At 40.1% G+C, this 24,987-nt stretch overlaps 1 protein-coding gene across 14 annotated transcripts in view; it reads left to right on the top strand.

Moving 5' to 3' along the window:
• Positions 1 to 24,987, top strand: part of SEC24B (SEC24 homolog B, COPII coat complex component) — an 82,532-nt gene that overhangs the window by 12,617 nt on the left and 44,928 nt on the right. For 4 of the 14 annotated variants that reach the window (XM_070611739.1, XM_070611740.1, XM_070611748.1 and 1 more), the window contains exons 2-4: positions 3,175 to 3,906; positions 13,480 to 13,653; positions 21,455 to 21,559. In XM_070611739.1, the coding sequence (XP_070467840.1) occupies positions 3,175 to 3,906; positions 13,480 to 13,653; positions 21,455 to 21,559 (1,011 nt within the window). The remainder of the gene's footprint in view (positions 1 to 3,174; positions 3,907 to 13,479; positions 13,654 to 21,454; positions 21,560 to 24,987) is intronic. The other 10 variants (XM_070611743.1, XM_070611744.1, XM_070611752.1 and 7 more) reach the window with 3 other exon arrangements.

Raw genomic sequence — 24,987 nt, 5'->3', positions numbered from 1 at the left:
CTTTGGTGGGTAATTCACTTCTGATAAATTTCAGCAGATCCAACATTCCTGTTAATTTTAGAAGAATGACATTTGAGTACCTTGGACATGATTGTTTTCCTGTTTTCAGAAGATCATGTAGCATGGATGAGCCAAATCAAACATTAAGTGGGGGGATATTTAAACAGGTTTCTATAACTCTGACCTGGCTCTTCTGTTGATTGATAGATTTGAACCGGTGTAAAGTTTTTGGAGCCTGTAGTGAAGAGCACCAAATCCATGTTCTTATATGTTTAAGGAAGGGAGAGAGAAGAACAATTCACATTTTCTTGACGTGTTAGTGAAAGATTCTTATTGGACTTTATTCCATTTAAGTAAATAAATTCTTTTAGGTGAATTATGACCATGTAAAATATCCTGTAAGAAAAGTAAATTGTACCCCTAGGAAAAACAGTGTTACCTGAGTTTTGGTTCTCTGTATCCTCTTGGGGTTACAGAAATGTGATGTTACTTCTTCATTACAGCTTAACTGTGTGTTATCCGGTGTCTGCCATAGAATATGTATTTACAGGACCAAGGATTAAGATTCCATTGCAGTATTTAGTAGAAATTGAAAACAGCATAAGAAAATGTAAGGTTTATTCATACATCTTTTACAAACAAATATTTTTATATTTTTATACATTATTATGGCACAGAACACAGTAGCAATTCCTTTGTGTCAGTGAGCTTGAAACAGCTTGTGAATATTTTTTTGGGTTATCCTTTCATCTGAGGTATGGCACGGATAGCTATTTCCTTCCAAAAGATAGGAAAATTAGGTTCTAGGATAATTAAGTTTGTCCTTAGTTGGAGCCAAGACTAGAATTCCCTTGTTTGGGACAATTGACCGCTTGCTGGGCTAAAGAGCACCAGCCGGATTTTGGTCTCGTGAGGGGCAGCAGATCATTGTTTGAAAGCATGGACTGGAGCCGGATTACTTGATTCAGATCCCGGCCCTGTTACTCTCTAAGTATGTAGCTGTATTAAACGACCTAACTTCTGTGCCTCGTTTATCTTATTTATAAAGTGGCTATAACGATGCATTTACTTCAAGGGGCTGTGAGGAGGATTAAAGGAGTTAATTTATGTAAAGTATTGAGAACAGTGAATGGCACATAGTGTAATACGTATAATAATATTTAGACTATTAATAAAATTAACATTAAGGTTAATGTTAATTTTAATGATATTAATATGTTCTATAGTGATCAAAGATATAAATAAATAAAAATGGAAGTATTAAAAGCACTAGAGGAAAACATGGGTGTATAGTTTTATAATATTAGAATGAGGAAGGCTCTACTAACTATGATTTAAAAATTTATCAAGCATGAAAAATTTTACTACATAATAATCAAGAAACTATAGCAAAAGACACCATGAGCAAAATAAAAAACCAGAGAGTAACCTGAGGGAAAAGAAATGCAGCACGTGATAATAACATCAGGTTAAGTTTCTTGAAATACAAGAATGTTTCTAAATCAGTAGGGAGAGCACAGTAAGGACAAATAACAGGAACACACCCAATGCTAAGAAATATTTGAAAAGGTTCTCAGCATCACTCAGAATTAACTACAGCAAACTAAGATGTTTCTCACTTACTAGATTGGCAGAGATTAAATGTTACTCAGTGTTGGGAAGATGGAACATTCTTAAGCATTATTAATGGGAGGTATAAATTAATAGACTTTTGTGGAAAGAGATTTGCCAGTAATGGTCAATTTTAAAAGCACAAACCCTTTCAACCTCCAGTTTCACTTCTAGGAAGTTATCCTAGAGATTCATCACAGAAGTTGACCCTGTAAATGTAACTTAGTTCACTCCCTGAAATAAATATTCATCAATGGGGATTTGGTAAATAAGACTATAGCTCTACAGTGAAATACTATACAGATTTTTTTAGAATAATGAAGATTTCTTTATGCTAACACAGAAGGATATCCAGGATATATTAGGTAAAAAATAAACATGTTGCAGAACTGTAGTATGATCCTTACTTGTGTGTTTAAAAAACATATATATATATATATATATATATATATATGTGCTGGGGCTGGCCCAGGTGGTGTAGTGGTTAAGTTCGAGTGCTCCACTTCGGCAGCAGCCCAGGGTTTGCTGGTTTGGATCCCGGGCGTGGACCTATGCACCTCTTATCAAGCCATGCTGTGGCAGGTGTCCCACATATAAAATAGAGGAAGATGGGCACAGATGTTTGCTCAGGGCCAGTCTTACTCAGCAAAAAGAGGAGGATTGGAGGCGGATGTTAGCTCAGGGCTAATCTTCCTCAAAAAAAAAAAAATATATATATATATGCTTATAAATACATTATATGTATACATAGGTATACAAAGGGTGCACAAGAAACCATTAACTGTAGCTACATCTGGGAAGTACAGCTACCAGGGAAAGAAGGGAACTTGTACTTTTTACTTTATATTCTTCATTGTTTGGAGTTTTTTTTATGAGTATATTGTTACCTTTATAGTTAAAAAAAAACTAATAAGAAAGGTGTGAACTTCTTCCATGCTAGATATATTAGTCATCCATTGCTGCGTAACAAAATAGCCCCGAATTTAGCAACATAAAACGGCAAATGTGTTATCTCGTAGTTTCTGAGGAACATGAACTTGGGAGCAGCCCAGCTGGTGGCTCTGGCTTAGGGTCTTAAGAGACTGTAGTCAAGGTGTTACTGGGGGCTGTCGTTGTCTCAAGGCTCTACTGGTGTGACGGACCTGCTTCCAGGCTCACTCCTGTGGTTGTTGGCATGTCTCCGTCTCTCTGGCTGTTGGCCAGAGCTCAGTTCCTCTGAACGCATGGGCTTCTCTACAGGGCTCTTCACAGCCTGGCAGCTTTGTTTTTCCACAGTGAGTGATTGATCTAAGAGAGAGCCTGTGCCCAAGACTGGGCAGATCTTGGAAGCGATCTATCATTACCTTTGCTGTATGCTATTGGTCACACAGACCAATCCTCGTATCTTGAGGGAGGGTGTGAATTCAAACACACCTCTATATTGGGTCTATAACAGTACATATCTTTCGTAACAGTTTGGGATTATGGAGAAGTAAATTAACTAGGGCAACATTTAAGTGGAAACTATGCTTAAAAATAGTTCTCTCTTACCAGTCCCTGTAAATATTTGCTTTTCTTTTTCAGGTCCAGCACAGAATCAGATGCAGTTTCCATCTGGATATGGACTGCATCCTCAAAACTATATTGCTCCCTCAGGACATTATGCCCAAGGACCTGGGAAAATGACCTCGTTGCCATTGGATAGCCAGCATGGTGATTACTACTCTGGTCTTTATACGGTACCAACGCAAAATGTGGTGACTCCTAACACAGCAGGCCAACAACCGGGAGCACAGCAGATGTACGGCAGGGTCCTTCCTGCCCCTCACATGGCAGGGTCCGCCCTGGGGTCTTTCCCGGGTGCCACGTCATCAGCCTCCCACGTGCATACGAGTGCCTCTGTGAATCACCACAACAGTCCAGCCGTGGGCGCTGCCAACTCTTCTGTTGCTTCTCAGGGATTTCCCTCTACTTGTGGTCACTATGCTATGTCAACTGTTTCTAATGCTGCGTATCCTCGTGTTTCATATTCCTCTCCACCTGCTGGTGATCCATATGGGCAACAAATGTTTACCTCACAGAATGCTCCGCCAGTCAGGCCGATCAGAGATAATTCATTTTCTGGTCAGAATACAGCTATCAGCCATCCGTCACCGCTGCCGCCTCCACCGCCACAACAGTACCACCAGGAGCAGAGTCTTTCAGGATACAGTACTCTCTCGTGGTCTGCTTCAGGCCTTCCGTCGACTCAAGACAATCTCCTCCGAAACCACACTGGCTCCCTGGCTACGGCCAACAACAACCCAACAAGTCCCGGTAGGTTGAATGAAACACTCAGCAAAGCACTGTTGAAAATCACTGTATTTCCAATCTGGTTTTTATTTGAATGAAGGTTAAAGATACCTAATAGAAAAGTTAGAAATCAGCTCACCATTGTGATTTATTTGCTTTATTTATTGTGATATTTTGCAGCATCTCCCTGAACCCTTCTCCTTTACCTATTCACAGTTAGCCACCAGCCATCTGCCTTGTATAGCCTGGTTCCTTGCCATGAGTTTGGGATCTCAGCCAGTATTTATTGATGGGTTTTATGCCTCTGCAGTAGCTGTCTTTAATGAGAGTTAGGTACAGGGCAAGATGGGAGGGTCCATTTGGGGATATGCTTTGTTAGCCACTACTTTATTTTTTATACTCGTTCGACCTTGGGACAGTTGCTCTTCCAGCCAGAGCCCCGCACACTGTGGAAAAGATGCTGGCCTGCAGTAGTACCACACTGGTTTCTCTAAGGGAACCCCTATTAGTGACTTTCTCGGCAGATTTATTTCCTATGCATTAAAGCTGACGTTTTCTCATTCCCACGTTGGTAAGTTAGGATGAAGGATGTGGAAGGAGGGAAAGAATACCCTTGATATAGTTTTTCTGACTTTCCTAAACCAAAATGTATGGTTAAATTTATTAGTTTAAAAATTATGTCTATAAGGTATGTAGTTTTTTTTTAGTGTGAGATTTTCATAGGATATACTCATTCTAATTCAACTTGTGAACTTGAGCTTAACAGGATCTGCTCTTGACCTGAGTGGAAGTGTATGTAAAGAATGGGAATTGGTAAAGCTGTAGTAGTTTTCTGAACCATGTCTTTAGATTGTATGTCAGAGTCTGGAGAGCCGTCTGTCAGGGATGTTGTAGAAAAATCTCCTTCCCTGAACAATGTGATTAAAATTAGAACTTCAGAATATTAGCTCTGAACTGTGCATTTATCATCTTTTCTTTCATTGCTAGTCGTTTAGAAACACTCTCAGCTACAAGCAACTAATAGTGGTTTAAACAGAAAAGGTGGTCTTTTTCTCACGTAACAAGAAGTCCAGGCAGACGCAGTGGATCCACGTGTCCTCGCATCGTTTCTCTCTTTCCACTCTGCCGTTCTTAGCTTGTTGCTTTACAGAAACAAGATAACTCCTGACCTGCAGACATCAAGTCAGAGTAAAAGCAGGAAGAAGGGAGAGGAAAGGAGATGGGGCGGTGGCCTTCATTTCACAGATCGTTTGCCATGGCTCTTTTAAAAGACCTTCCCTGTTTTGAGGGACGAGAAGGTGAACGTTAGCTTTGTAGCCTCCACGGTCAGGCAGGCGAGAATGAAGGGGTGTCGCCTTGACTGGGTCCTGGGGAAGTCAGCTTGTGTGTCTGTCGCAGTTCCCAGACCTGGCTGTGCCCAGGTTCGCTTGCACAGGTTGTGGCCTTCAGCCCCAGCTTCTTGAGCTACAGTGGAATCTCCAGGGCGGGCTTGGGAATCTGTACTTCTGGCTTGACCTCCAGTGCTGCCTCGTGGCAGATCCAAGTTCTCCTGTAGTCCTTTTGTTTTACAAACGAGGAGAGTTGTCCTGGTTGGGCTGCCTGAGGTCTTTAATGTTAGAAACAGAGCTTGTCCTGAAGCTGTTTCTGCTGACTCTCAGCCTGCCCTTCTCAGAGCCAGATCTTTCTGTCCCCTAGAAATTCTTTTCTTTCTCTCCTTTCAGCAGTCCTTTTACAGATCAGGTTATCCTAAGGTCCCTCTGACTTAAAAATTTTGTGACTTTCGTGACAAAAAAAGAAGAAATACAGGTAATTCCTATCTTAATTCTGAGATGGGAATGGGACCCAGGATGGAACCAATGTATGCTGAGATGTAGGATCAGGGAAATATGGGGCCACTTGGCTAGTGAACAGAATACCTAATTGGGAAGGGCTTATTGTTGAAAACAACATCGAATAAAGAGTAAGAATAATTACAATCTCACCTTCAATTGGAACAGCTAGTAACTGGTCCTTCAGGTGGAGAGGTTGGGTGTCTTTTAATCCTAGTTCTGTACTATGGGAGCCGTAATAAATATTATTTTAGAAGTTAATTCGTGTGAAGAAGTGGGTTTATTTTTTGCCTTTAGATTGGTAAATTATTAATTGTAATTCAAATGTTGACAGATTTCTCAGTTAAGATGACACATATTCTTCACCATTGCAAAAGAAATACAGAGGTTACTTTTAAAACCTACTTTAAAATTAAATATTACAGAAGTCCCCAAACTTTCTCAGTTGATGTCTCTCAATTTTTTTTTTTTTAAAGATTGGCACCTGAGCTAACAACTGTTGCCAATCTTTTTTCTTTTTCCCCTGCTTTTTTCCTCCCCAAATCCCCCCAGTATATAGTTGTATATCTTTTTAGTTGTGGGTCCTTCTAATTGTGGCATGTTGGATGCTGCCTCAGCGTGGCCTGATGAGCGGTGCCATGTCCGCACCCAGGATCCGAATTGGCAAAACCCTGGGCCACCGAAGCAGAGTGTGTGAACTCAACCGCCCGGCCACGGGGCCGGCCCCAATATCTCTCAATATTTTTTTCGTGATGCCCCAGGCAAATAAATAGTAATACTTCATCAGGTTTTTGACAGACGTCACTGACTGTCTCGTCAAGATTTAAAACATTTCTTGGAACCTTGTGAGTTTGTTGCAGGGGAACTTGGGTGCCCAAGTTTGGGAACCATGGGAATATAGATTTTAATGTTCTAGAAAGACAAGCAACTTAATTGCTTTGGACACTCTTAAATTATAGTTTCACATTAAAGTAAGAATCTTAGGTGTTGAGCATAGTTCTGTGTAAAATCCAGTCTTTCTGAGTATTTGACACAGACAATTGCTTTTTTATTACTTGATTATACTAGTTTCATTTTTGGGTATAGTTAAAGTTCTTAAGCAATTTGTAAGGGGTTGGAGATCCAAAAGCATAAACCTGAGTTTTGGTGATGGATTCATGTGGTTATTTTCAGGCAGTTGATGAGTTAATATTGAGAAACATGGAATAAAAGAGACATTTCAGTGTTATCTCGTTTGCCTCTATATTTTAGAAAAGCATGTTAGTATAATTTAGCACTAGAACTTCAGATTATCTTGTTAAAAACACTATGTATGTTTTGAGTGCTATATTTAGTTGTTAACTTAGGATGAAATTTTGGCTAGTGTTTAAAAGGTGTCGTTTCATTAGGCCACTTAACCATTGTAAACTGTCATGATAAGTAAATCTTTCAAGGTTCAGAAGGTCTTTCTTAGTTTGAGGTGAAGTTGGTTGAGTCTGTGACTTTGGGATATAAAGATAACCATCTTTGACAGCAAGATGAGTGCTGAAACTCTGTAGGTTCATTTAAAGTCATTTTCTTTTCTTTGGTGAGGAAGATTGTCACTGAGTTAACATCTGTGCCAGTCTTCCTCTATTTTGTGTGTGAGACGCTGCCACAGCATGGCTTGATGAGTGGTGTGTAGGTGCGAGCCCAGAATCCGAACCCACAAACCCAGGCCTGCTGAAGTGGAATGTGTGAACTTAACCACTACGCCACCAGGCTGGCCCCTAAAGTCATTTTCTTAACTTTTTACTATCCCTTTGTTTTGAAAAGCACATAGTTTTAAAAATTAGCAAGGTAAATCTTTTTGCCAAGATGTAGAATTTCGCCAGAAAAATTATTTTTATTAAAATTTTTTACTGTTTTTTTGCTGAACAAGAATCATAAATTGATGGCATATTGTGAAATCATGCCACCTGATTACTGCTGTTTTACTATGTATAGTTTTATGAAATAAGCATTTTAAAAAGCTACTTATATAAAAATAATAATAATAAACATTTATATAACCCTGTATAAAAATCCACAACGTACATGGCATTAAAATGCAGTCACTGATCAGTCATATTGCGTCTGTCATCTTGAGGTGCTGATGTTCCTGAGGAGAAGCAAAGCAAACACCCCATGGGAGGTGATTATCTGGATAGAGAGACACAAGTTAGAAGTAATTTAGAAAACTGTGTCGGGGGTACAAACGGTACAAGAAAGAGACTATTTCAGCTTTGAAAACCTGTGAGATTGCAGAGTTGCGAGAGGGGAATAACATCTTTTTGCTCCCTCACACACTTACTGCTTCAGTTTTTCCAAAGCTACCCTTGAACCCGGTGGTCTTTTCTTAGCTTTGTAACTCCACTCCTTCTTCAAGCTCAGCAGGGGAGGTGTTCATGCTTGTGCTCACTTGCTGTAAAGCTTGGCTTTATCAGTGAGCCCTTTTCCCGTGAGTCAGTCTTCCACTGTCCGCTGGGCTGTGGCGTTGGAACGGTGGGAGCAATTGAAGAAGCAGCAACATCATCTCGGTCCTGTGTGGAATCAGCAGCCATCAAAAGGTGTTAAGCAAGGTGGAGACAGGATGGGGTTTGTGTTTCAGAACTTTCTTCTGTGAGCAGTGTGGTAGACGGACCGGAGGAGGAAGAGCCTGGAGACGGGTAGGCGTCACTGCAGTCAGCCAGAGGGAGGACGACGACAGCCTGAGGTTGTGTAGACAAGAGACAGGCGACATGATTTCAAGGATTTGTTGATTAGTTTGTGAAGGAAAAGGAAGAATAAAGGATGACTTTTAAATTTTCTAGCTTGAATAGCTTGAATGGGTGAGCATGCTATTAGCTGAGAATTTGTTTAATCTCTCTCGATCTGAAAGAATTGTGTGCACAATTACTAAGGAGCTACTAAGAACTAACTAGGGAACTACGTTAACGCCAAAAAAAGAGGACTAAAGATTTATTTTTGAATCACGGGTTCTATCTCTAAACATCCCGTGAACTATACAGTAGTATAGCAGTTCATTTTGCTTAGTGCCAGTTTTATATGTTATTTCTTCTGTCACATTCTCTTGTGAAAGGGATAGTTTCTTTTTGGCTGCATACTTCTATGGTCCTTAATGTTTGTAGAGCTTGTCTCCACTCATTTCACCAACATTGGAGAGCCAGCTATGTGACAGGCATTGTTTTAGTGCCTGGAGATAAAAACAGTGAGTGAAAAGGCTTGATCCTTATCCTCATGAAGCCTGCAGTCAGGAAGCAAACAGCATCCAGATAAACACACAGGGATGTGAGCTTGCTGTTATCATCTGAAGCAGAGTGCTTCTGAAGCATGGTGCTTGGCCAGTGCGCTCCAGGGCATCTGGCCTGTTAGTCCTGAAGCTTAGGGAAGTTTCCCCTGATATTTGATGTTTGAGCTGCAATCTGAAGGGTGAATTCTCCATGTTTAAAATAAACTACAGGTGAAATAAATATTTAATACAAAAAGGCAACGCTTTAAAACTTTTCAGAGAAAATACAGACGACTACCCCCAGAATCTTGGAAGTAGGGAAGGATTTCCTGAGGGCAATACGCAACACTGCTGGCTGTAAAGAATAAGCCTGACAAACTGGAATAATTTCTAATTAAGAACTTTTCTTCATTGAAAGACAACATAAAGAAAACAAAAAGACAAGCACTGAATGGGGAGAAAAAGAAATTTATAGTATTTATTCAGAAGACACAGTTAACACATACAAATCAATAAGATCAGCAACGCAAGAAAAAATACATGAACAGGCATCTTGCAGAAGTTAAATGAAAGCATAGTCAACCTCATTAACAATCAGGGAAAAGCAAATGAAAACTAGAATGGGGTATCATCTTGTACCTAGCAGCAGAATGGTAAAAGTTTGAAAGTCTGACCACACTAAGGGATGGCGAGGATGTGGGTAGCAGGAAAATCTTAGTCACTGTTGGCAGGAGGATTTATTGGTTCAAGATTTTAGGAAAATTTGGCGGTAGTGGAATTGAAGATAAGCACACCGTGAAGTGCAGCTTTCCCACTTTTGTAAACTCTCGAGAAGTCCTTCTCAGACTTTGCGCCTGTGAGTCGCTGGCATCTTCTGACTCACCAGGCCTAGATTGCCTGGCTTAAGATTGCTCTCAAGTTTCTGCATGAAGTGTTGCTAGCTCATAGACTCCGCTTTGAACGGGAGGCTCCACTTCTTGTTTTAGATGTGTCGCACCTGTAGGGCACGATGACCTTTGTTTAGGATTCTGGGCCAAAGGGACTAGTCTACATTCTAGGCCCAAGAGCTCATCTGCCACAGGCTGCCCCAGGGCTAAGGGGATTCCTGTCCCTTCTGCACACATACACGCCTTTGAGCAGTGGCCACACGTTGGGAAGCTCTGCCCTAGAGAAACTTGCACCTCTGCACCTGGGAGAGGTTCATAAATACTCATAGCAGCATGTTTGTGAGGATAAAAAATGAGAAACGCCAAAGTCCATGTATAGTAGGATGGATAAATAAATCTTATCCTTCTAGCGGACTGCTGAGGAGCAGGAAAACATGCATGGTGCCGTGGTGATAATGTTCAAGAACAGGCAAAATAGCACTTAGAGGTACTTAGATGTGTGGTGAACTGCGTATTTAAAATCAAAAGTTTGGGGATAATAAACACAGCAGAAGGAAGGCCTGTGTGGGGGTGCTCTGAGCGCGCCGGCAGGGGTGGAAGCGTTTGCAGTTGGAGGCTGAATTCTTGGGTATTTCTTTCACTGTGCTTTATGTATGTGCATATATACATGAGTACACATGCATACGTCTCACATAAACTGTTCTATTTGCGTCCATTATTTTATTGAAGAAAAAGTTTGTTACATACAAGGGGGAGTAAGTGTATCCCCTTGCATGGGACAGAGCACGGCAAGTTCAGGGGACTGAAAGCAGACCTGTGAAGGGGGACCCCGGGCCTTGGTGACCAGGTGAGGAAGCTTGCGGGTGGAGCTGTTTGTCTTTGCCCTCGAGCACCGGCAGACTGCTGAGGATTGTGAGCCGGATGCTGCCATGCGTCAGATTGGAGACTGGCTGTCAAGTTCCAGAACAGAGAGTGGCCCTGTTCAAAACCGAGCTACTCACTTTGACTACGTGCTTGGGAATATTTGTGAGAAATTATTTATGGGAATAATTGGAGGCCTAGGAGGAGGATTCCGTCCTCCAGAGAGGTTTTATGTCCCCTCCCAGTCGCCACCAGCCACCCCCGGCTTGTGCCCACAGTGGTCCAGGTGCAAGGCTCGGGTGACGGGTGGTGCGGGTGTTCGAACCGGAGCTGCTGGCTCTCGGAAGGGTTCCATTCCTGCCTTATCCGTCTCCTGAGTCATCACCCCTCAGAGTGCCGTCCTTCAGGAGGGGCTGCGGGGGGCCGTATCAGGCCGCCCATCTTGCTGTGCCTGCAAGGCCACAGGAGACAGCAGATATCCGCGGGGCCGGAGCGGCTCTGAGTGTTGGCCTTGTCCTCTGAGTTTTCGCTTTTGTATGGATTTCAGCCCAGAAATTCGTTCATATCATGTTAGGTCTTTGGTGATTTTAAGAAGATATTTTTGAATATGGTTTTAAAGTTATCTTCAGTAGGAGCTGTGGTCCTGCTCACCCAGCCTGTTGTTACCGGCAGCGGAAACAGCCTCTGTGGTTTAGACAGGGTCTTTGAATTCCCCGTTATTAGCAAAGGTAAAATTAGCATATTTGCTCCATCTTCCACCCCTTCCCTTTTCTCTGTCACCCAATTTTAGATGATTATGTCTTTTTTAGTTTTCACTTTATACTCTTAAATATACTTATCGCTCTGTTACTTTAGCAGTTTTAATTATTATATGAGATATCTAATGTTGGTTTAAGATAAAAATGATTTGTTATTTTTCATGTGCTGTGGGGGAGTTGGGCACTTCCTCTGCCAGTTGTCCCTGGACTCACACATGTGGCTTCACTGAGCTGGAGAGCTGGCTGGCCTGGGAGACCGTAGGGCTTCCCTCAGGTGTCTAGCAGCTGGTGCAGGCTGTTTCCTGGGCCACCCAGGTTTGTCTCCCCGGGGCTAGGTTAGCTCCCTTACGTGATGGTCAGGAGCGAAAGGCTTCAGCTGCAAGGCCTGTGACGTTGCGATCCTGGACTTGCACACCATCACTCCTGCCACATTCCGCTGACTAAAGCCAGGCACAAGTTTCACCCCAATTCAGAGGGTGGGAAGTTAGACCCCACTTACTGAATGAGAGGAACTGCAAGTATTGTGACTGTTTTCAGTCTCCCACAACGTCATTTGTCCTTCCTGAAAAGGATGAAGCAGCCAGCATACTTAGACTGCCTTCCACTGTCTTTCCCTTTTCCCCACATTTATGTCATTGTACACGTTTGGTTCGTCACCATGTTCCTACGTTTGCTTTAGTCTTAGACCTAAGTTTGTGTATATGTATATACACATACACGGTACATATGTGCACATATGTACATGTCTGTGTATGTTTGTATGCACATATATGTATATGTTCAGTATATTTCCAGTAGTCACTACTAGTCTTTTGCCATAGGTTTCCTCCTCCTGCTTTATTGAGATATAATTGACATAGAACGTTGTGTAAATTTAAGATGTACATGTGATGATTTGATAGACGTGTTTGCAAAATGGTTACCACAGTATAAGCTTAGTTCATCCATCCGTCACCTCACAGAATTACCTGTTACGTGTGTGGTGATAACACACTTGTAAGATCTCCTCTTAGCTACTTTCAGGCATATAATATGGTATTATTATCTCTAGTCACCATGCTGCACCTTAGAATCCCAGAACTTACTCACCTTGTAACTGAGAGTGCATACCCTTTGACCAGCATCCCTTTACCTCCAGCCCCTAGCTACCAACATTCTACTCTCTGTTTCTGTGAGTTCAGCTTTTTTAGATTCCACATATAATTAGATCATGCACTATTTATCTTTCTCTGTCTGATTATCTCACTTAGCATAATACCCTGAAGGTCCATCCATATTGTCACAAATAGCAGGATTTCCTTCTTTTTTATGGCCGAATACTATTCCATTGTGTATGTATATACACACACTCCCAATTTTTTTTATCAGTACATTCATAGATATCCACATACATATACCACATTTTTTTTATCCATTCATCTGTCAGTGGACACTTAAGTTGTTGGAAGATTATCCTGTAGGTCAGGCAATTCGAGCTGTCGTGAAGGCCCACCATGAGTCAGGTGTACTTTATTCCAGAAGTCCAGCCTAGTGTTAGCATCAGGCCCATGGTTATGTGAATACAGCATCTGATTAAAAACAGCAATGAGAAGTGGCATTTACAATACAAAATGAGGTCTAAGCTGGTACTGGAAACATTTGTAGAATTTATGAACCACATTACTACAGAAATAAATAGCCTCTATTTATCTTCTTATCTGGGATACCATTGCATAGTTCAATAGTTATTATTAGCAATTGTGATCATTAGTTAGTAAAGAAGAGCTATTTGTGTTCATTTTGTTTGAAAAGGTAAGGAAGCTTGTGAAATGTTTTAGGAAAACTGCCACTAAACATTACTAAAATGTTTGTTGAGTAAGTTTTCAGTTCTTTTGAAAATCACTTCTTTGGGCCATCTTATTTTCTAGATTTAGATAGACTAGATAAATGTGGTGCTACTGAAATTTCTACAAGAACTTCAAATAAACTATTTTGTTAGTGTTTCAATATATTTCAAGTTTATTGCTGTGGATGAAACAGTTTCTTATCTTCAGTTGCAGATTCTTTATCCAGTTCTGTTATGCAAAATGTCCAGCCTCCCGTGTCCAGCCCAGTAGTCTCCACTGTTTTGTCCGGAGCCTCATCAGCAAGAACGCCTGCTGCTGCGTGTCACCCCGCTGAGCCTGCGGCCTCAGTTACACAGCCCTCCGAGCTGTTCCAACAGAAAGGTACTTGAGAAATCCCTTCTGCTGCATATATAGCACATATGCACATAGATGGATATGTATACACACACCCACACGCACTAATTCAAATCGCTGATTTTAAAAAGTCAAACTGTGTAGCCATAATTTATAGAAAACGTGGAAAAAAGTAATTTATACTCTCAATTCAGACATGACTATTTTCTTTTTTATGTATTAACTATCAGTCTCTTTATGATTATATATTTTACATAATTGCAATTATAGTTTGCATGCCATTTTGTATTTTGGTTTTACATTTATTAAATTATACACAGTTCTTCCTATAGCTACATAGTCTTTATGGTCATTTTTGTGGGTAGTAATTCATTGTACCAATGTATTATAATTTATTAATCCATTCCTCTGTTATGGGACATTTATTTCCTATTTTTAAAGGTTATTATAGTATCTTTTAGGATAAAGCACCCAAGATTTCCTTATTTAGTGAATCTCTGTATCCTATTTGATGATTTCTTTGCTTGTCATTATTATTAATGAAAAATAACTTTCAACCCAATTTTGGGGACTGAGGGGCGAAAATGAAATGGTGACGCACACTCTTGCATCATTGACAAACGATATGGTGTATTTGTTTGCTTGTTTCTTGTTCCCCGTGTGTCGAATAAGTGACAGATGACTCAGTGGGTTGTTCTGATGCAGTCTCCCCACAGTGCCTTTCCCTTGGGCAGTATTCTTGGTTATTTTCTGTCTGGCTAAAATTCCAAATCTGTTGATGTTTCAGGTTAGTATGTTATGTTTTTCATTCGATTTGGTTTGATTTCTGAACTGTGTTTAGGAATCTTTAGTTGTGTTTCCAGAGTAGCCGTCAGTGGTATTTAGGGACGGTACTCTGTGGTGACAGCTCCTGACCATGAGCATGAAGGGCTCTCTCATGGCCTGAAACTCGACAGAAGCAACATAAATCTGCAGGCTGGCCTCACTGCTTTGTCTGCTGACTGTTCGTATGGTCAGCAAAGGATTTTGTATCGTTTGATCAGATCACACATCACACATTTTCTTATTTGGTTTCGTAGGAAAACCAGCTGCAGCACCGAGGAGTGCCCGCTGACTCCCAGCAAGCCAGGGAGTGTATCGGGGTAGAATCTGGTTATTGTAGGTGTCTGTGCTCAATGTGAAGGGCTGGTAGGAAGGCTGTGCTTGTCACTGAGTAGAAAAACTTAAGGGTGGGCCAAAGCCCTGATGGAGTGAGTGGCGTCTGTCCTCTACTCGATGACTGCCTTCCATTTCTTAAGTATTGTGCTGGTTTTGGTTTTGACCATTTTACATTGCCCCTGCTATAACCTTTTTTTTCTATTATATTTTCTTTTTGGCTATTTTACTTTAAATGCTATCCTACCCATCTTACTATCCATATCGTTTTGTAACTCAGTTTCCCACTAAATAATCATGATTGTTTCCTTTTTTCTTAACTCATAAGATAAATTTGAAAAGAGGAGCTGCGATTTGAGCACTTACAGTGTGCCAGATACTTTCTATTTATTATCTCGTTTAATCCGCATGTCAGTCCTGCAGGGTAGATGTTATCCCTTTCCACAGATGAGAAAATTGAGATTCACAAAGATTAGGTAACTTGCCCAAGATTATAAATCAGTAAGTAGCAGAGTAAAAGATTTTCAACTCAAATCTTTCTGTCTCGTGCTCTTTCTGGAAAATGAGGCTGAATTTTTCTTTTTGGACATTCACAAACTTGATTTACCTAAGATAAGCCCCTTGACGAAGTAACAGAAAAGATAACACTGGAGACGTTTGAATTGTGTCTTTTGCAGTTTCTTTTTCTTAAGTAGGAGGTTGGCTTCTTGGTGGCCTCTGCCTTTGGGTAGATCTGGGGTACGCGACCTAATTGTGCGTGAGAGTCAGGGCTCTGTGTGTGTTGTGCAAGTTGTCGTTTGCACCAGTGGTGCCTCTTGTGCGGTGTCCGGCCTGCATACGGTGTGCTCTGGGTCTGGTATGGTGCTAAAATATTAATACTTAAAGGAGAGCAGTCTTTTCTCTCAGCTTCAAAGACACCCTCGCTTAGTTACTCTCTCAAGGCTCAGCATTTTTTGCTGGTTTTTAGAGGGAAGCCTTCAAATTTCTGCTTGTGTATCTCCTAAAAAATTTTTGAAGAAACTCTATAACTACTTGAACATTTTTTAGATTGACATCTAAAATTTTTCACCAGAAGTTTAAATAGTTGCAGTTATGTAATTTTCAACATATTGCGTATGTTTACTTTTAAAACAAAGATGTTGCATTACTCTGTATTGACTGGAATGATACCTACCCTCATCCATTTAAGAAATATGCACGAGTCCTTTAACATTTGGAAAGTTTACGTTTTTCCTTTTTCTCCTTAACGTTGTACCCCCTCCCCCGAATGTGATAAAGTGATATATTCTTAAGCTAGAAACTCTTATCATTCTGTCATACTTCTCTGACACAACATTATATAATTTGAAATTTTAAAATTTCGTTGTCTGTGACCATGAGTATCTAAGCATTAACATTTTTTCTTATAGATTAAACTACCAATACAATTATTATTAGTATAAGTTCTTCAAAACAACATAAACATGGATTTTGGTACTTTTTTATGGCAAGTACGTTTTTATTGGAAACACGTCTTTCAATGAGGTGGAAGGCGCTCCTCCTCACCATGGCTCTGTGTACCTGAGTTGCATATGATTCATTATTAGAATAAGAGAAACTTTAGATCAATTTGATTCATAGTTTTTATTTTCATACATGTAATTGCTGAGAAATTTCGTGCATGTAAAGTAGATAGGAATGGTATTGGAAGGGTTTTATTAAAGCCCTACTGTTCTTTTGGGTTTTTCAACCCTTTTAAGCTTCTGAGTTAGGTGTCAGAAATGTTTGTTGTTGGTTAGGTTTTATTTTCCGGGTTGTAGATGGTGAAATTGTCCCTCTCATGGAGCAGTTTACAGTTTACAGACCTCGACCTTTCGTGGCCTCGCTCCGTCACCGTGCGAGGCAGCTATAGCACGCCTCGCCTCCCTCCACAGATGAGGCGTCGAGGGTAGGGGAGCTGGGGTCTTACCCAGAGACGTGCAGACTCCCCAGGAGGGGCGCCGAGACCCATGCAGATCTCCTGCCTCCAAACCCAGTGCTTGTTTCACTGCGTCAGCAGTTATCTAAAATGTGAATTTCATTATACCATTGCCAATATAATGTCTTATCACATCCTTTAAATGTATTTTTATCAATAACTTCAAGCTGCGGTGTAGGTCATTTTATGGACGGTCTCACCATATAACCTAGTTAGCCAAGACAGTCCTCATTTTCAAACCAGTGAGACAAATGTTATTCTTTGTCAGAAAGTCTGATTTGATTTTTTTAATCCAAGGAAATGTATTCCTGGAGTTTCATGAGGAACCATGAACTCCACTGAGAATTAAATTGCGGCATATATCTTCTAAGCCAAATTACTAAAAGCGGTCAAGGATCTAATGTAATTTATCCTTTTTTTATAGTAGATTATAAAAACTGGGCAATGAGTCCATATGGTGATTCTCATTACCAAATTTGAAATAAAATAGTGTAATATGCACCAAATATTATGCTATTTATGAAGCAGGGATTATCTTAAAAAGCGTTATATTTTTGTAGTAAATATATGCATTGTGGTATCAAACTCTGGCATTTGACTGTTTTTTAATATTTAAATAGGAGTCAAGTGAAATATCAGGAATAATTCTGTTACTTTCATCAGACATCATGATAAGAATGTTATCATGTATTTAATAAAAAAAGGAAAACATGCCACTAAGTGCTAATAGGTTCACATGCTAGTGAATATTTTTTTGTTAAAAGGAGAAAGAAATAGTGTATAAAATATAAGAAGGTGAGAAATGATTACAATCATTATAAATGTTTTATGATGAGATAGGTTGTAAAGTGCTCTATTGAACAGCTCGTGTTGATTCTGAAAGAAATCGTGTATGATTTTTATCTGTGAGTTTTATCCAGTATATCTAAAAAAATTGGCAGTCCTAGAAAACATTCAACTTATTTTTGAAAGAACTAGCGTTACTAACAGTACTACTAACAGTACTACTCTGGTCGGTGGGAAATTCTTTTTTCATACTTCTGACTTGCTCTAGGGGTAAGTAGTAAGAATACCTGAAAGTAATTGTTTTTAATTAAATATACACAAAAACATGTTTTTAAAATTTTATAGTAAGAATAGCTAATACTTATATAGTATTTAATATATTTCAGGCACCATTCTAAGCTTTGAAATATATTAAATCATTTAATTTTCACAACAACCGTTCGAGGTAGTTATGGCCCCATTTTCCAGAAGATGTAGATGAAGAACAGAGAGGTTAGCGACTTGCCCCAGGACACGTAGCTAGTCCGTGGTAGAACCTAGAATTGAATCAACCCAGGGGCCCCATCCTTATCCATAATGTCCTGCTGCGTGTCTGTTCAGTATTTCTTACTGTTTTTGCCTTGTTCTCATGGGACTCTTTCAAAAGCAGTGGGTTCTTTGACAGTAGTGGTTGGGGGCTGCATATATGCAGAATTATTAAATAAATTTATCATTACTCCCAGCACCCTACTTTTCATTAAATCTGAATTAAGACTATTCCAGTGAGAACCAACCCTATTCCTAACGTATTTTGTCTTTCACTGAAACATGGCTGGCAAGGTAGAAAGTCCTCTGCAGATTTCAGGTGCTTGATAGTCCTTTAAGGAGGAGGAAGCCTTCCCTTTGGCGCCAGAGAGGCTTTCTGCCTCAGGGCAAACGTATCAGAGTGAGATGCTGGGTAAGTGAAGGGAGCACGTTTCCTTGGTGAAGCGAGAGAAAGGCTGTTGTTAACACAGGCACTTTTTTAGGGGGATGAGTTTTAGAATTGAGTCCCTTGAAGCCATTCTTTTCGGGGAACCCTTGGAAAGTCTTCTAGTGTGTCCCCCTAGTTTGAACACCAGCTGAGGAAAGAGAACAGTTGCTCAGACTCTGAATTTAAAACAGCTCCTCTCCGTGAGGGATCGGTTCTCTTAGGACCAGTTTTGTCTGTTCCCGCTGCGCTCGGCCCTAGGGAACAGTGAAGCTGCCTTTTTGAGACTGGCCCCAAGGAGACGGTCCCCTGCAGAGTTTTGCCTGAAGCCACTTCAGTGATTGGTAGTTTAAACCACATGTCTTTTTTAAAATATTGGGGCCCTGTTAGTAACAGAGCTCTTGATCATGTCAGATTCTGTTGATGAAGTGTGTCCTGTCTCTTGGTTTACGAGATTCATACCTTAGAAGCTCTGAGTAAGACAGAGTAAGTTAGGGTGTAGCATTGCCTCCCCATGGGGTGTGGGGCGGGGGGTGGGGAGGTGAGGGTGGGGGTTGAGGTGGGAGGTGCTCCATGTGTTTCCAGAGTGGGTTTCAGGCTGAGCTCTGGAAGAAGATGTCTTCTTCTGCCACCTCATATCTGCTGCCTCCTACAGAGGATCTGGCTCTTAGAGAGCAGCTCTCATCACCGTTCACTTATCGCAGCCCCTTTTTGACTGTAACCCCTCATTTGCTGGGGTTTGTAGGCACTACCCAGCCTAGAGCAGGACATTTAAATATCGATTAATTGTTATTCTGGAGCTCTTACCATTCCTCTGTGGATTAACTAAAATATCATATTCTTGTGCCATCAATATTCCCAAACTTTTAACACAGTTTACTTGAACAAGCACAGGAAGGCTAAATTATGAGCATATGAAGAGTCACAGTGGGGAAGGGCTTAAATCTTGACACTTTTATCTCCAGCACGTCCCAAAAAGGATTGCATCTTTTTTCAGGAAAGTAAAATTTGAGTGGCTTTTGTGTCATTCTGTTAATATAGCGCACTGACAACTGTAGTGTAATCTAAAATGTTAATGTAATGAATAATATTACTCTGTTCTTATTCATAGGTTTGTTCCAGTGCATTGTCATCGCTCTGTAAATTTTTTTTATCATATAGCCATCTCATTTGCTTCCAGTTAAGCACTGGGTATTTTTCCAATAATAAGTGAAATCTGGTTTTATTCGATAAATCTGGAGAAAGAAAGGAAAATATTTGTCTTATAATTCTCATAGGTGTGCCCTGGAGTTGGGCTCCTTTGATCACTTCCGGAGTCGGCAGCCTGCGCACTGACTGAGTCGTGACAAGAATGGCTTCTCTTCCAACTCTTCCCTGTTGGCTTCTGAGCTCAGCCGGGAAACGGAGTTTCTTCTCTCTCGTTTCTTGTTGTATACGTGCACACGTGTACTGTTCAAGTGCAGTGCTGATTGCATTTTGAGAAAGTACTTCATTTTTAAAGAAGCCCTTAAACTGAAGAATTTCCTTTCTATAAGATCTTTTTACTGTTAACTTATGTTTAATTGTAAACTTCTCAGCATATTTACCCTAAGGTCTAATATTAGTCACATTTTTGTTCTAACCAGGCTTTTGTTAGAGGGGCATGCCACTCTGAGTTTGGTCTCAGGGTGTCAAGTTGATTTCTTGCATTGCCTGAACTTATTTTACATTGATTTTTACTTTCTCAGATGAATTTGTGGTAACCACTGTTGTATCTTTATTTAAAATGTTTCAGCAAAGTAGCAGAGTTTCCATGACTTCTTTAGTCATAGCAGGAAGGTCAAAGCTTCTCTCATCTACAGTTTAACCGTGCTCTCTTCTAAGTTCAAATTTTACTCTTTGATGGCTTTTTTCTTACTATAGGCATGAGTTGTGTCTATCCATGCTGATTACAGAGGTCCCCTGAGAAAGAATGATGAGAGCGTCAGAGCACTACCATGTGGTTTTCGTGAGGCAGGGCTTCATCGTGCTTCCAATATTTTGAAATGTTTTTGAAAATCCATACTGTGTTTCTGGGTTTTTCCCTTTTTTCAAATCGAGCTGAAGATTTTCCTTACAAGGATATTTATTTTTATTTATGAAGTGTTTTCGTTTTAAATTTTCCCCTAAAAATTTTGTGGGTGTTACATTTTTAAGTCTGGATTTTAGCAGATTAATTAAATAATAAAAAAACCAACTTTTTTTAAGAGAGTATTACGCAGTTAGTGGTGGTTGTGCTTTTTCCACAGAATCTGCCTTCTCTTGGTGTGTCTCACACAAGGGCCAGGCTCATTCACCTGCTTCAGACTCTCGTGGAGGCAGTAGGCTGAACCCGAGATGATGGGTGGGCCATCTCAGAAAATTCACTTTCTGTAATTGTCACACTCGTAGGGGCTCAGTTAACGAGCCTTTTTTTTTGAGCATCTACTGTGAGCAGAGAACTATGCTGAATACAGTTCTTTTCTTTAACTGTCATTCTTTTTCCGTTATGAGAACTGAGTTCCCATCAAGGTGGCCTTAGGAGAAGGAGGGTCCCAGGTATCTGTATGGGTGTTGTATGCTGTATAAATTCAATTCCGTAGAAATGAGCTCTGCTCACCGAGAACGCACAGTCCCAGAGGACAGACACCACGGGGGCCCTGAGCTCAAAGAAGGTAAATGTGGAGAGCTCAGTGAAATGTTCAGAGACTGTCATGGCAGGTTCCTAAATATCATCTGTGTAAGACATGGTACTTTTTTCACACTTAAACCAGTTAGTTCATGTTAAAGCTGCCATTACTAAACTGCTTTGCAGAGATTTTCTAACAGTTCCAGTTTTGATAATAAATTTGCTAATATTAATATGCATGCTGGGATGTTCTTTGGAATGTCAGAGTTCTTTCTCACTTTTAATGTAATGTCAAAATTGTATTTCTCGTCTTTCCTGTTGGTTTGACTCTTGTGTTTGTGCTTCCACTTTACAGGCATGCAGTATGGTGACTATGTTAATAATCAAGCTAGCTCCGCGCCGACTCCCTTGTCATCCACTTCCGATGATGAGGAAGAGGAGGAGGAGGATGAGGAAGCAGGTCTGCTTCAGCTTTACACCAGTTGTTCATCTTTACCCACTCACCTTTTCTTTTTATGTCCACAGTCTTAACAGAGGTGTCTGCAGGTTTAACTCAATGAACTTGCTTGGTTTGGGTTCTAGGAGATGGGGTTCCTTGAAATGAGGTGTTTTGCATGTCTTTTGTTTTTCCTCCCTTGGACATCTTTACCATTTTGTAAGTAACAATGCATCTTTCATGATGATAGAGTGCTTTCTTCTCTCAGAAATGCATTTCCTCTGATGTCACATGCAAAAGAGTGAGTCTGACCAAGCTTTGGCTGATGATTGCTCTGGCACCCTTGTAGGAATGATGTTTTATCTTCTGCTTTGCATGCTACTTTAGTCTAATCAAAATGAACCATGTGGATTTTACAATAGTGACAGAGAACCAGGACAGTGTTTCTTTGAGGTCCTTTTGACCCCTCTTGTCATGTATTTAGAAGGCCCAAAATTTGTTATTTTCCTGCTTCACAAAGTAGTTCACATCTTGCTTATTGAAGAAGTTGTGCATATGGTGATGTGTTGCAGCCGGTGTCATGTCTTTTTCCGCCTTCGATTGGTAGAACGCTGCTGAGCATGAAGCAGGGCAGTTCCTCGTCAATTCTCCTGGTTTAACACTGAGCCAATAAGTTTTGATCTTTCACGTTTTTGTATGTGACCATGATTCTCCTTCTGTTGTCTTTATTATTGAGTGGAAGGATTTGCTCTGTAAACAGTTCATTTAACTAAAAGTCTCTATTTCCTGTGCATTTTTTAAATATTCAAATATTCATGCATGATTTGATGGGGGGTGAAAATAGAGTGTTCCAGATGGAAAGTGATTTTTCTTACTCTATGTAAATATCTGTCTGTCTTTCTGAGTTTTTTGTAATTTTTTATTTTATATAATTTCAATCTTATAGAGAAATCGTAAGAAGAGTAAAAGAAACCTCCACATACACTTCACCCAGAGAAGCCATTTTTGCCCCACTTGCTTTACAATTTTCTATGTATACGTCTTTGCCTACATCATTTGAAAGTAGTTGGAGATATCATGAACCTTTACCCCTAAATACTTGAGTTTGTATTTCTTAATTATACAGACGGTGTCTTACATAACATAAACACAGTACAGTTATCAGGAAATTGAACGCTGATGCAACACTTAATTCAACACTGATTGAACACTAATATCTGGTACACAGTCCACAGGCACATCTCAACAGCTGTCTCAATAAGATCTTTTATAGCTGTTTTCATGGTCCAGGATCCAGTCCAGGGTCATGCATTGTGTTTAGTTGTCATTTCCATTTAGACTCCTTCAATCTGGAACAGTCCCATAACCTTTGTTTCTCTTTCTTGACCTTGACATTTTTGAAAAATACAGGCCAGTTATTTTGTAGAATGTCCCTCAGTTTGAGTTTATTTGATGTATCCTTGTGATTAGATTCAGATCCTGCGTTTTTGGCAGGATTGCCCTGAAGTAGTGTGTTCTCAGTGCAGCCTATCTGAGGCGTGTGATGTTGATTTGTTCCCATATTGGTGATGTTAACTTTGATCACTTGATTAAAATGGTGTCTGCCAGGTTTATCTACTGTAAAGTTACTACTTTTCCCCCTTGAAATTAATAAGTAATTTGTGGGGAGATTCTTTGATGCTATGTAAACGTCTTATCTAATAAACTGTTGCCCATTAGTATTAGCATTCATTGATGATGTTCTGATTCCAACATTTCTCCTATATTTGAGTTCAGATTTTGTTGTGAAGGAGAGCTTTCCCTTCTCCCTTGTTGATTTCTTTGGGTTTGTATTGACTCATGGATTCTTATTTTATTCAGTGGGTAGTAATCCGTTATTAACATTAGTTATTTTGATAGCTACTTGTCCTAGACTTGGCCAGTGGTAACTCCCTCAGACTGTCTTTTTAGAACATTCCCATGAATCTTTAAAAGTATGTACTGTGAGTACTTTGAGACCTCAGTAAGATGTTCCTAGTTCATCTTGTACTTGCGCTGCTGCAACCCTGGAATGAGCTGTTTCTCCGAGGAGTCCTGGTTCCTTTAGTGGAGAAGAGTGTTTTAGAAACCAAGATCTGATTGCAGTGCGTGGTTGTTGCTGCCGATGGCTCATTGCTCCCAGGCCCTGAATTAGTATTTTTTAATGTATGTATTATTCAGATCTAAATACGTCTCACTTTTTATCTCACAATCCTTATTTTGCACATTTCAAAAATGTGTTATTTTGTATAATGTTATTTGTCAGCCTAAATTACTCCCATTTTTGTTCTTGCAATTAGGTGCAATTGTTGAAAATTCCATTTCCTTAGACTGAAAAAAATTGGGTGATCAAAAAGATTTAGCATTTATGGCTTTTCTCCTATCACCTTATCTTAAGTGCTTTTTTTCTTGAATATATTACAGATTAAAAATTCCTCAGGTCTTAACTCATAGCATTTAGATTTTAATAATACCTAACATTTTTGAGCACTTACTACGTGCCAGTTGAAGCACTGAAGAGCTAGTATGTCTTCTAGGGTTTTGCATCAGTTTTTCTGATTCAAATCCTGGCTTTGTCGCTTACCAGCTTTGTGACCTCAGGCAAGTTTCTTAAGCTTATTGAATCTTAATTTACTCATCTGTAAGATGGGAATAATGATAGTAACAATTACGTATGTTTGTTTTGAGGGTTGAAGATACTTGAAAAGAGCTTAGAACAGCATCTGGCAGATGGTAAACACTCAAAAAGATTAGTCGTCATTCCTCACTTGAGGTCCTGTTCTTATCTCAGTTTATTCTCAACAATCTTGAAGGGCCGGGATGATCGGCTCCGTTTTACAGATGAGTTGACTGTGATTTGAACAAGTTAAGTAACATTGGTCTCTGGTCACACACTTGCTAAGTAGCAGAGTAGAGACGGAAACTGGGGTCTCTGCAGAACGGAAGGCGTCTCCCTCCCCTGGAGCCCAGGGAGCTGGGGACGGGTGGCTGTTAGCACAGGACGACTCACGTGTGGGCTTCCTCCTGGGCCGCCTTTATCATACAGCAAAGTGATCTGACTGTCCAGAAGTTTTTCTTAGAATCCTGGTGTTCTCTATTCATGGTTTTTTAAAAAAATTATGTTTTTGTTGATTGCAAATTAAAGGGACATTCTGAGTGAAGGGAAGGAATAAATGGAAAGAAAACTTTAAGTAAAACTTAGTTTTATTTTTTTAAACCCTGCTCAATTACAGTAATCTTTTCATATGTAAACAGGTAAAGAAAGTGGCTCAAATTGGTGTGGAGATTACATATTTCTCTCTATAAAGTGGAGATTCGGGGAGTTCTCCTTTTTAAGCGTCTCAGTGGGATTCATTCCCTGTATTCATAAGATTTTTGTGTGTTTAGTTTGTGTGGGATTGTTCTCCAGTTTCACAAAATTTATTAAACAGTGA

This window comes from Equus przewalskii, chromosome 2 (genome assembly GCF_037783145.1).
Source record: "Equus przewalskii isolate Varuska chromosome 2, EquPr2, whole genome shotgun sequence".
Taxonomy (NCBI): Eukaryota; Metazoa; Chordata; class Mammalia; order Perissodactyla; family Equidae; genus Equus; species Equus przewalskii.
This window is presented reverse-complemented; position numbering and strand designations above follow the sequence as displayed.